General features: G+C 35.8%; 1 protein-coding gene across 1 annotated transcript in view; it reads right to left on the bottom strand.

Moving 5' to 3' along the window:
• The window catches only part of LOC150103898 (flotillin-1-like), a 217,181-nt gene that overhangs the window by 170,428 nt on the left and 33,503 nt on the right, over positions 1–13,250 (bottom strand). The window contains exon 3 of the mRNA XM_090397170.1: positions 9,682–9,772. Coding sequence (XP_090253296.1) covers positions 9,682–9,772 — 91 coding nt within the window. The remainder of the gene's footprint in view (positions 1–9,681; positions 9,773–13,250) is intronic.

Raw genomic sequence — 13,250 nt, 5'->3', positions numbered from 1 at the left:
TAAAGGGGTGTACAGGACATGATAGTACTACAAGAAAAATTTACATTATTACTAACTTCCTATCTACAATTTTCCTCCAAATCAGTCTGTTACTTGTCAAGACTCCAACATTATCAGAGCTTATATTTCTATCATCTAAAGCACTTTGTACTGTATCAATCCATCTATACCTTGGTCTTCCTCTGGGTCGTTTTGCTGCCAAGCTGGCAGAGAACACTTGTTTTGCTAATCTTTCCTCGCCCATTCTGTTTAAGTGACATTACCACCTGAGATTAGCTTTGCTAATGCTTTCCTGGATGCTGACAAGATCAAGTTCTTTCCTAATATCCTCCTTTTTAATATGATATTGCCATTGATGCCATCTGTTCACACCTCTAATCTTTCTCAGAACTCTCATATCTGCAGTCTCTAGTCTTTGGTCAAGTGTTTTACCTCTGACCCAGCTCTCAGATCCATAAGTTAAAACTGGTTTGAACACTGTCTTGTATACGGCTAATTTAGTGTTCTGACTAATTTCACTCTTATTCCATATGAATTTATTCAATTGACTTCCTACCATAACAGCTTTGTTGATTCTGTAATCGATTTCCATATTTAATTTACCATCTTCACTAAAAATCGTGCCTAAGTAGCTGAAATGTTTTACTTGTTCAACAGGTTCTCCATTCAAAACGCAGTTGACATTTTCAATGATTCTGCCTATTTTCATTGTTTTTGTCTTTTTATTGCTGACCTTCATACTATATCTATTACAACATTTATTCAATTTAGTCAGGGAATCTTGCAGACTTGTATAACATCATCTGCATAAACTAAAGAGCTGAAATTAACACCTCTAATTTTGATCATGTCTAATACCACTTTCCTTCATAATGTGATCCATATAGATAATGAATAACTGAGGGGATAATGTACATCCTTATCTCACACCAGATTTAACATTAAACCATCTTCCTGAATTTCAATTCTAACTGGTGACTTACAACTCAAATAAAGACTAAGCATTGCTTGATATAATGCCCCATTGACACCATATAACTGTAGCGTATTGAATAGCTTGTCTCTTGGCACCTTGTCATATTCCTTTTCCAGATCGGCAAAACTTAAGTAGAGATTTTTGTTATATTCCCACTTTCTCAACTATTTGTTGTAAAGTGAAGATCTGATCCTAACAGCCTCTATTTGGCCTGAATCCAGCTGGTTCTTCACTCACCTTTTCTTCCACAATTCTTCTCAACCGTTTCTCAAGTATACTTGCATATATCTTACTAGGAACACTCAGTAATCAAATGCCTCTGTAATTCCCACATTCAGTTTTATTTCCCATTTTAAATATCAGTACTATTGAGAGCTCTACTCCAATTATCAGGAATTCGTCCCTCTGTCCAGGCTTTCTGAACTATGCAGTGCAGCCATCATACTTCAGCATTTCTGGCCGAATATCATCTACTCCTGCTGCCTTTCCACATTTCTTTCATGACTTTTTTCTACTTCAAGTATGGATATGTATTCCTGTTGAGTGTTTTCACTGCTGTGCTATCACTGCTTGTTTCATTTAGCGATTATTCGAAGTAATTACTCCATACTTCAAGGATATCTTTTTCTCCAGTTTTCATGACACCTTTATCATCTCTAATTCCTTTTACAGCACTTTTTCCTCCATTTCTAAGCTTCTTCAACAACCTGGTAAGATATTCTGCTTCTTCAAGCAGAATATCTTACCACCTTCTTGATATTTATTTTCTATGTTCTTGCCAAAGTCCTCCCATGACTTTTGTTTAGATAGTTTTACACAGTGTTTAGCTTTCTTACATTTGTCTCTGAATTCTCTAAGAGCACAAGCTGACTTATTTGCCAGGAACTTTTGATATGCTTTCTTCTTTTCTTTCAATGCCACTTTAACTTCCTGTGTCCACCATGGAGTTCTGATTTTTCTATCCTTGCAGACAACCTCACCACATGCCTCTCTGGCGGAATCAATCGGTGTTTTTTTTTTTCAAGGCTTGCCACTGAATCTCCAAGGATTGGTTGCTGTTCTCAAACTGTTTCATTTTTTCTTTAATAATTTTTGTGTATTTTAGTCTACAGTTCACATCTGAGAGCTGTTCAACTTTTATTCGCTTTCAAACTTTCTTACATGTTATTCTTTTCGATATGAAATTCAATTTTATCCTGCTCAAGACTAAATAGTGATCACTTCCAATTTCAAATCCTCTGTACACTCTGGTGTCCTGCACCAGGGAGAAAACATCACTATCAATAATAACATAGTCAATGAGACTTTTCTTATTCCTTGCCTCTTCTCTCCATGTGAATTTGTGCACATTTTTATGTTGGAACATGGTGTTAGTAATAACCAGTCCATGTCCTGAGCAGAAATCCAACCGGTATTTGCCATTATTATTAGCTTTGCTCTTTTCTCCAAATTTTCCCAAAATATTTAAAATATATATGACAATTATTTCCCACTCTGCTATTTAGAACCCCAACAAGGACCAACTTTTCCTTTTTCATTATGTCAGTTGCTTTATCTAAAGCATGAAAAAATTCCTCCATTTCTACCTTAGTAGAACCTTCCGTGGGACCATAGGCACAAATAAGTCTCACTGATCAGCTTCCCATGCTCATATTTGCCCACATTACTCTACTTGAGACTGCCTGCCATTCAAGGTGATTAGCCTTGTATTTAGTGTTGAATACTATGGCTACTTCTTTTCCTTGATCGTCATTGCCTGAATATAGCATTTTGTATTTATTGCTCAGAAAGATTTTACCACTTTCTGTCTTTTTTGTTTCAGTCAACCTAATTATGTCATCTAATTCCTCAGCTTGCTCCATTTCTTTGCCATTCAGGCTTCTTATATTGATAGTACTGATCTTTAACTCTGGTGATGTTCATTTGGGGGTGCGTTTTCAGATGACTTTTCGCTGTTTGCCCTGGTTCCATGGCGAAAACAACGGGGGCCTTGTTTAACCAGGCGACGCCATGCTAGTATTTTGGTTTAAGCCAATAAAAATACAATTTGGTTGGCTAAATCCCAAATTGGGCGCATCTTCGTTTGTTCAATATCCAGGTAGATACTGTTAAATTGTGAATGAAGATATTTATAATTAATAATAATTTATTCAAATTTAACATGGTCTTCCATATCATAAGCAGGACTTATTTAAATTTATTTTGTTGGTCTCTTGCTTATAAAATGTCATTCATGTAATTCCTTTTGAGTTTTTTTAGTTAATTTTATTTATGTAATTTTTGGGTATATATCATAGACATGAAAAAGCTCTGTATTAAAGTGTCTTTTATTTTATTTGCTTTATTCCTCTAATAATAATATAAGAAATTGTGATGTATGTAATTTTAATATATCCAGATGATTCTTTGTGATATCATTTGATTGGTTGTTGTGAGAAAACATGCAAATTTCTCCTAGCCCGTGTTGGAGCGTGAACTACTATATACGAAGGGAAAAACAAGTTTGATGTGAGCCTAACTGGCGAGAAGTAGTTATTGGCGGGAAAAAGGAAGGAGTGGATATGAAAACGAAAGTAAAGAGAGAATGGAATAGAGGAGTATAGAGAATGGTAGCCGGAGACTGGGGAGGAATTTTGACGTGCCAAAAACGAAATTTAAATGACCAGGAATTGCTTGGCAATTTAACTTACCTTTTTCTGAGTTGGATTTTTACCAAAGCTTCCTAATGTCTAAGAGTGAAATAATGCTAGAAATAGGTTAATATGTAAAAGAAAAAGAAGAAATAGGTGGATATTTAAACCAAGTTCATAAAGGTTATATTCTCCCGAGTCTATACATCAGTCACGGAAATGGAAGATTCTTTTAAGTTTGTGTTACTACAAAGTAAAAGTCAGCAGGGACTTTTAATGTGTGATGTGCTAAGACTTTTCCCTCTTCAAGTGACAAGTGCTATTTTATTGAATTAAGTGTTCATTGACTGAACGAGAATATTGAGAAGCATATTTATTGTAATTTAGGAATCTCGAACTTACAAGAAGTCCGCGCGGTTAGCCTAGTGGCTTTGCGCTTCGCAACCATATGCCTGGGGAAGGAGTGTCCTAGGTTCGATTCCCGTCCACGACGTGAGGAGCTTAAGGATCTTCCTCAGCCATAGCCAAGTTAGCCGTTCTTGGGCGTGGGCAGCAGGGTTTTTTCCGCCAGTTTATCTGAGGTTTTTCATCCCGCAAGCAGGCAAACCGGCCCCGTGAACACACAGGTTACAGTCATAAATACTTACGGCAAGGAAGGCAACGGGAAACCACCTTGCTCATAATCATCTGTCCCTAGAATGGTAGCATATAGCTACCCTCCCGTGTCCATATGGCAGATGGGAACCAGAAGAAGAACTTACAAGAACTTTTGATTAACTGAGCTTAGAGAATTACAAATAAATGTCTGATGGTTCACGAGTTGTATTCTTTCTGAATATCTTGCACTGATTTGATATTTAAATGTTTTGAGATGTAACCTTGATCAGAGTAAGGTTATGATAGAAGTTCTCTGTAATAAGAAGAATAAGATCTATTAAATATAATCTTTAATTTTAAAGTTTAAGCTCAGCTGAGTAGTATACTAGTGACTTAATGAAAGCTTTATATTCGTTCAATCATAATGTCCCTGTTGGAATATTGTGTTATGATGTAATTTATGTGTCACTGCATTAAATAATTTTGTTTGAACTGAATCTTGTATTTGCCTGATTGTTTCATTGCACTGCTCATTAAAATGATACAAATCTCAGCTGGAACCCTATGTAATAAAAATAAAAACCTCGGCCTAAAATCAACTTATGATAACCTGATACAGTTGAAGGTTGATTTATCTAAGTTGCTCTTGCAATTTCTGAATATGGAGTGGCGCAGTATAATATAAAGTGTCTTCATATTTGATTGATATATCAGCCTACAACCGATAAATACCAACGAGAGAGAGTTATACACGATAACATAATGATTGAGAAGAAGTTACGATCCAACAATACCAAACAGGGTGCACCATGAGAAGGTGAGGATTGGACATTACGTCAGAAGCCCTGGTCGGTTCTCCGCATTCCTTTAAAGGCTATGTGGAGTTCTCCTCTCAGTTATATAGCTTTGACCCTTAACCATCCCTTTTTATATACATACATATTTAAATTGATAAAGTACGTAATTACATACCATGTCTGATAAAAAAAGTGCAGAAAAGTCTAAAAAAAGTCGAATAAATCCGAAATTGACAGTCCATCCACGTTCTTAAGTATCCAGGTAGATACCCAACAGGGTGCACCACGAGAAGGTGAGGATTGGACATTAGAAGCCCTGGTCGGTTCTCCGCATTCCTTTAAAGGCTATGTGGAGGTGTCCTCTCAGTTATATAGTTTTGACCCTTAAGGACCCCTTTTTACATACATACATATTTAAATTGATAAAGTACGTAATTACATACCATGTTTGTAATTACATACAATGTCAACAATCTATGGCAGTACTAAATGCAAAACATGTAAGTTATAACATGGATAAACTTTATGAAAAAATTATTATCATTATAGGTGGATGACCTGAATTCGAAAAACATTCCTCTGACGCAGGCTGTTATAACCAAGAAAGCAAAAACAATTTTTGAGGATCTTACGGTGGTACAATTTACGCCGATTCACAATTCCCTGCATGTGCTTTGTTACTGTAGTGTAGTTGACTGAGAAATGACGCTAGCAGGCGCTCTAGTGTTTACCGCACTACTACGACGTATATGTATCAAACCTAGTTTTAACGTTGAACCTACCTAATTGTTCTATTTAATTTTTTTTCCCGTGTGTACGTATTTAAATTGATAAAGTACGTAATTACATACTACATCTGATAATAGAAGTTCAGAAAAATTAGCAGAACTTGATGTTAGGAAGGGGTGGAAATCAATCACACTTGAAAAGAAGATGGAGGCGATTTGAAGAATAGAAGATGGGCAGACAAGTGCTAATGTCTGTAGACGTATGAACTTACCTCCAGCGACTGTTACTACAATTATGAAAAATGCAGATAGAATAAAACAGTCTGCGCAACAATCTATGGCAGCACTAAATGCAAAACATGTACATTATAGCAGTGGTAAACTTCATGAAAAAATAAAAAATTATTATCATTATGGGTGGATGACTTAAATCAGAAAAACATTCCTCTGACGCAGGCTGTTATAATTGAGAAAGCAAAAACAATTTTTGAGGATCTTAAAAAGACAGATGGATGCAAAGTAACATTTTAGGAAGCAAAGGTTGGTTCAGGAGATTTAGTCTCGAAGTAAGTGCCACAGTGTCAAATTATGTGGTGAGGGGCAAGTGCAGATGTTGCGGCAGCAGCTGCTTTTCCTAAAGAATTTCAAGACTGTGTAGAACAAGGAAGTTATCCTCCTGATCTCATTTTTAATGTTGATGAGACTGGGCTCTACCTGAAAAAATTGCCATCACGCACCTTCATTTCCTGTGAAGAACGTTCCACTCCAGGTTTTAAAGCTGCAAAAGATAGATTTATGCTTTGGTTGGGTTCAAATGTCTCCGGAACTTTGAAGCTTAAACCAATGTTGGTGTACCATTCACAGAAACCACGTGCCTTCAAGAGTCTAAAAGCCATACTGGTAGTCTATTGGAAATGGAACAAGAAAGCTTGGGTTACGCAAGACGTTTTTATAGATTGGTACACAAATTATTTTTGTCCTACCGTGCTTCGCTTCTGTAAAGAAAATGATTTGCCAGCCAAGGCAATGCTTCTCTTGGATAATACCTCTGGACATCCTCCAAACCTTGCTGAAGTAAGAACACCATTGGATGTCAAGGTTGCTCACATGCCCCCAAACACAACATCGCTTTTTCAACCGATGGATCAGGGGATTATATCTATCTTCAAAGCCTATTACCTCCATATAACATTCATGGAAATGGTAAGAGTCTTGGACACTTCAGGGAAAAACTATTAAAGACTATTGGTGGTCAATCGATATTTTGAAGATTATTATCAACATCGAGCCAGCTTGGAATGACGTGTTAGCAAAGTGTTTAAAAGAAGCATGGCGAAAACGTCTTCCAGCATTTATGCATGACTTCGAGAAATTAGAGCAAAAGGAGAATGTTATTGAAGATGTTACCAAGCTTGCGCGAGCGGTGGGATTGTACAATATTACAGCTGAAGATGTGACAGAAGTCTTAGATAGCCATGATAAACCGCTTTCCAATGAAGACTTAAAAGAATTAACCGAGTAATTAAGTCAACATCCAAAGGAGGAGAAAGAAAACGAAGGTCCTCTAAGCGATATGAAAATGGCCTATTTACAGCGTATCCTTGCAAGCATAGGAACATTGACTGATGAACTCTGCGAAATGGACCACGATTGGGAATGGAGTGAGAACATAAAAGGGAGTAATCGCATCTATTCGACCTTACACTGAACTCCTTAAAGAAAGATAAAGAAAATCTAGGCAGTTAAAACTGGATACTTTTTTCAAAAAAAATGCAGGTGATCCGAAATCAGTAACTTCAACATAGAAATATGTAATATCTTTTTGAAGTTTCATATTTTTTGTATATAATTTTGTTTTGTTTTCGTTATTAATAATTTTATTTTAACAAATATACATGTATGTATTATCAACGAGTTTAAATATAATAATGTTACACATACTTAACGCATATTTTTTTGACTGTGCAGAACATAACTTTGTTCCCCCCATTAAAATTTTGTTCGTTTTACACAGATTCGGTTTATGCCTGTTTTTTCAGGAATGGAAGGGAGGCGTAAACTGAAGGCTGCCTGTACTTACATCAATATTGTCTTATATGATACAAGACACTGCAGATGTTATATGTTTTACTAACACTAAACATCAAAAATGAAAAGTTAATGTGAAAAAGAAATTATTCATATTTATTTACAGGTACTGTATAACGATTCACAATAGGATTCATTCTAGGATTTATGGTGGTGGTTTTTCCCTTCAGTAGGTATTACCCCCAAAATGTTCTTGTCGAGATTTTTTACAGGATAGTTCGCGATTGTCCCCAATTTTATCCGGGCTCAGGACCGACATATGGCTGGGACGTATTCATGACTGTATACGTCCCGATCATGAACACCCTTCTGAGGGTGTGTGTGTGGGGGGGGGGGGTAACAAAAATTCTAAGTTTCTGGACAAAAGAGACCAGATAAAGGTTCCCCACGTCACTGACTGGAATCAAACCCAGGTCTTTCCGACCAAAGGGCTTCGTTAATACTAACTGAGCTATGGAGGCAGGGGCTTTATGGTCGCCTAGCGCATTTGATACGATTGCTTCACAGTGGCGTAGACTATGACTAATGAATGAATCATTATAAAATTTTTACTTTATGCTAATTAATTTAGCTAATTAAGTATTTAATAAGTTAATTTTATACAGTTATGATTTAATACTGCATCTTTATGCTGGTTAACATTTCTCTCTGCAAATAGCCATGTTTGGCCTGTTAGTATTTGTGTGCATTCAGTTTTGATAAATTTCAACGTTTTATAGCAGATCTGTGTATATTTTATGGTAGTAAATTATAAAATAGACTAGTATCTACATATATTTATGCATTCGTGACATACCTAACTTTTTTTAATATTTTTGATATTTCTAAGCAACGCGGTTCATCTGCAAGTTTTTCGAAATTGTCGAAATCTCTTAAAAATTTTCCAATATATTTATAAAAAAAAAAAAACAGCATATAAGTGGATCAATGCAGTTCAAACCCACGTTTTTCAAGGATCAACTGTATTTATAAATTTACATATACATATACTATGTGTATATATGTATATATATATATATATATATATATATATATATATACACACACACACACATATATTTACATATATTATGAAAGAATTAAACCAAGAACCAGTAATAGAAAAAATTAAAAAATATAAACATAAATGGATGGAACACGTTCAAAGAATGAAAACAGAAAGATTACCAAAACAAGTCTTAAAGTACAAGCCATTAGGAAAAAGAAAACCAGGACGTCCTCTTAAATGATGACTTCTAAAGCTGGAACAGGGCATGCTAGGCCTAAATCCTTGATATGCATGATGATGACATATATATACATAAAGAAATAAAAACACACACACACACACACACACACACACACACACACACACACACACACACACACACACACACACACACACACACACACACACACATACAAAGTTTCTTTGTATGTGTGTATATTCCAGATGATGAGCTTAAATGTGAAGGTCGAAACGTTGAGTGATTATTTTGGTTTATATTAAACTGAAGTTTTACTAACACATAGTTGCTTCTACAATTTCTAAGATATATTCTGATTACCATGTATGCATGAAGGAAAGGAGAGTATTAATTAGGTTTCAAGAAGCTAAGTTATTTGGCTGAGATGACAGGCTATTGCCTAACATCCAAAATGAAATGGGATTTATTCATATAAAAAAAAAAAAAAACCTTCAGAAAGTTTGAAAAAATCTGAAACCTCCTACCCAAATTGAAAAACATGGCAGATATGTACTAAGTAATGTGAATAAAAAAAATTGTCCATCTTGGCAAAACACTATCATTCTTAGAATGTTATGTTACATGGCAAGCTCTGTTGTTACTTTTCAACCAAGTAAAGCAAAACTACAATAAACTTACCTGGGCAATGCCAGTGACAGAAATAGGAACTCCTTGCTGTGTATATACTTTGGGACTTTCAATGGTCAGAGTCATTGTATTCAGAGTAATTCTATAGATAAAATAACATAGAGAACCTTGGTTAAATTAACTTTTCTCATAAAAAAAATAAATAAAAAAAAAGCAGGGCAAATGTTAATATCTAATTTCAGTGAAATTTTTGATTCCAGTTTATGAATATCTAGTATTTATTATTATTATTTCTCAGGCAAGCACATAAATTCAAAGACTCACTCATAGAGACCATTTCTATCCATTGTTCCCCACCATACCTATTACACCTCACCCTGAACTAATTTCCAAATGAAACACTCATAACCACTGGCAATCCACCATTCCACCCATTTGATAACACTATCATCATCATCAAATTCCTGCCATTTACCCTCAAGGGTTGTACAGGATATGATAGTACTACATGAAAAATTTACATCATCACTAACTTCCTATCTACAATTTTCCTCCAAATCAGTCTGTTACTTGTCAAGACTCCAACATTATCAAATCTTATATTTCTATCATCTAAGGCACTTTATACCGTATCAATCCACCTATATCTTGGTCTTCCTCTGGGATCGTTTTGCTGCCAACCTGGCAGAGAACACTTGTTTTGCTAATCTTAACTCGCCCATTCTGTTTAAGTAAGTACCACCTGAGATTAGCTCTGCTAATGCATTCCTGGATGTTGACAATGTCAAGTTCTTTCCTAATATCCTCCTTTTTAATATGATATTGCCATTGATGATATCTGTTCACGCCTATAATATTTCTCAGGACTCTCATATCTGTGGTCTCTAGTCTTTGGTCAAGTGTTTTACTTCTGACCCAGCTTTCAGATCCATAAGTTAAAACTGGTTTGAACACTGTCTTGTATACAGCTAATTTAGTGTTCTGACTAATTTCTCTCTTATTCCATATGAATTTATTCAATTGACTTCACACCATACCAGCTTTGCTGATTCTGTTGTCTATTTCTATATTTAATTTACCATCTTCACTAAAAATAGTGCCTAAGTAGCTGAAATGTTATACTTGTTCCACAGGTTCTCCATTCACAACACAGTTGACATTTTCAATGATTCTGCCTATTTTCATTGTCATTGTCTTTTTATTGCTGATCTTCATACCATATCTATTACAACAGCTATTCAATTTAGTCAGAGAATCTTGCAGACTTGTAGCGGATTTATTTAGAAGTATAACATCATCCGAATAAAGCATAGGGCTGACGTTAACAACTCCAATTTTGATATCATGTTTAATACCACTTTCCTTCATAATGTGATCCATATGGATAATGAATAACAGAGGGGATAATGTGCATCCTTGTCTCAAACCAGATTTAACATTAAACCACCTTCCTGTACTTCCTTCAATTCTAACTGCTGACTTACAACTCAAATAAAGACTAAGTATTGCTTGATATAATGCCCCATTGACACCATATAACTGCAGCGTATTGAATAGCTTCTCTCTTGGCACCTTGTCATATGCCTTTTCCAAATCGACAAAACTTAAATACAGATCTTTGTTATATTCCTATGCTTTCTCGGCTATTTGTCGTAAAGTGAAGATCTGATCCTGACAGCCTCTGTTCGGCCTGAATCCGGCTTGTTCTTCACGAAGCTTTTCTTCCACAATTCTTCTCAACCGTTTTTCAAGTATACTTGCATAGATCTTGCCAGGAACACTCAGTAGGGAAATACCTCTGTAATTCTCACATTCAGTTTTATTTCCCTTTTTATATATGGGTACTATGAGAACTCTACTCCAATCATAGGGAATTCGTCCCTCTGTCCAGGCTTTCTGAACTATGAAGTGCAGCCACTGTTAGACTCTTATACCACCATACTTCAACATTTCTGGTCGAATATCATCTACTCAGGCTGCCTTTCCACATTTCAAGCCTTTGATAGCTTTTTCTACTTGAAGTATGGATATGTATTCCTGCCTGCATGCCTGGTCAGTGTACTATCATCACTGCTTGTTTCATTAGCAGTTTTTCAAAGTAATTACTCCATACTTCAAGGATATCTTTTTCTCCCGTTTTCATGTTACCTTTATCATCTCTAACTCCTTTTACAGCACTCTTTCCTCCATTCCTAAGTTTCTTCAACAACCTCCAGAATATCTTACCACCTTCTTGATATTTATTTTCTATGTTCTTGCCAAAGTCCTCCCATGACTTCTGTTTAGCTAGTTTTACACAGTATTTAGCATTCTTGTATTTGTCTCTGTATTCTTTAAGAGCACAAGCTGACTTATTTGACAGGAACGTTTAATATGCTTTCTTCTTTTCCTTCACTGCCTCTTTAACGTCCTGTGTCCACCAGGGAGTTCTGATTTTTTCATCCTTGCAGACAACCTCACCACATGCCTCTCTAGCAGAAATAATCAATGTTTTCTTCAGAGTTTGCCCCCGAATCTCCAAGGTTTGATTCCTGTTCTCAAACTCTTTCATTTTTTCTTCAATAATCTTTGTGTATTTTAGTCTACATTTCACATCTGAAAGCTGCTCAACTTTTATTCACTTTAAAACTTTCTTACATGTTATTCTTTCCAATATGAAATTCAATTTTATCCTGCTCAAGACTAAATAGTGATCACTTCCAATTTCAAACTCTGTACACTCTGGTGTCCTGCAACAGGGAGAAAACATCACTATCAATAATAACATAGTCAATGAGACTTTTCTTATTCCTTGCCTCTTTTCTCCATGTGAATTTGTGCACATTTTTATGTTGGAACATGGTGTTAGTAATAACCAGTCCATGTCCTGAGCAGAAATCCAACAGATATTCTCCATTATTGTTAACTTTGCACTTTTCTCCAAATTTTCCCAAAATAATTTTGTATGTCTCACAATCATTTCCTACTCTGCTATTTAGATCCCCAACAAGGACCAACTTTTCCTTTTTCATTGTGTCAGTTGCTTTTTCTAAAGCCTCAAAAAATTCCTCCACTTCTACTTAGTAGAACCTTCTGTGGGACCATAGGTACAAATAAGTCTCATTGTCCAGTTCCCCATTCTCATATTTGCCCACATTACTCTACTTGAGACTGACTGCCATTCAAGAAGATTAGCCTCGTATTTTGTGTTGAATACTATGGCTACTCCTTCTTTTCCTTGATTGTCACTGCCTGAATATAACATTTTGTATTTATTGCTCAGAAAGATCTCACCTGTTTTTGTCTTTTTTGTTTCAGTCACTCCTATTATGTCGATCTGGTACTTATCTAATTCCTCAGCTAGCTCCATTTCTTTGTCATTCAGGCTTCTTATGTTGATAGTACCGATCTTTAACTCTGGTGATGTTCAGTTGGGGTGAGTTTTAGGATTTGTTCCAGTAGCTGACTTTTTGCCATTCGCCCTGGTTCCCTGGCGAAAACAACGGGGGCCTTGTTTAACCGCGATGCCCCAGCCGGCATGAAATTTTGTCATGTTGTACCATCATTTTTTATTTTGGTTTAACCAATAAGAATACAATTTGGTCGGCTAAATCCCAAATTGCCAGCCCATCCTAGTTCGT

Source organism: Typopeltis vanoorti, chromosome 8 (assembly GCF_054136105.1).
Source record: "Typopeltis vanoorti isolate ZY-2024b chromosome 8, IOZ_Tvanoo_1.0, whole genome shotgun sequence".
Classification (NCBI taxonomy): Eukaryota; Metazoa; Arthropoda; class Arachnida; order Uropygi; family Thelyphonidae; genus Typopeltis; species Typopeltis vanoorti.
The sequence above is the reverse complement of the archived record's forward strand: the minus strand, read 5'-3'. Positions and strand labels throughout refer to the sequence as shown.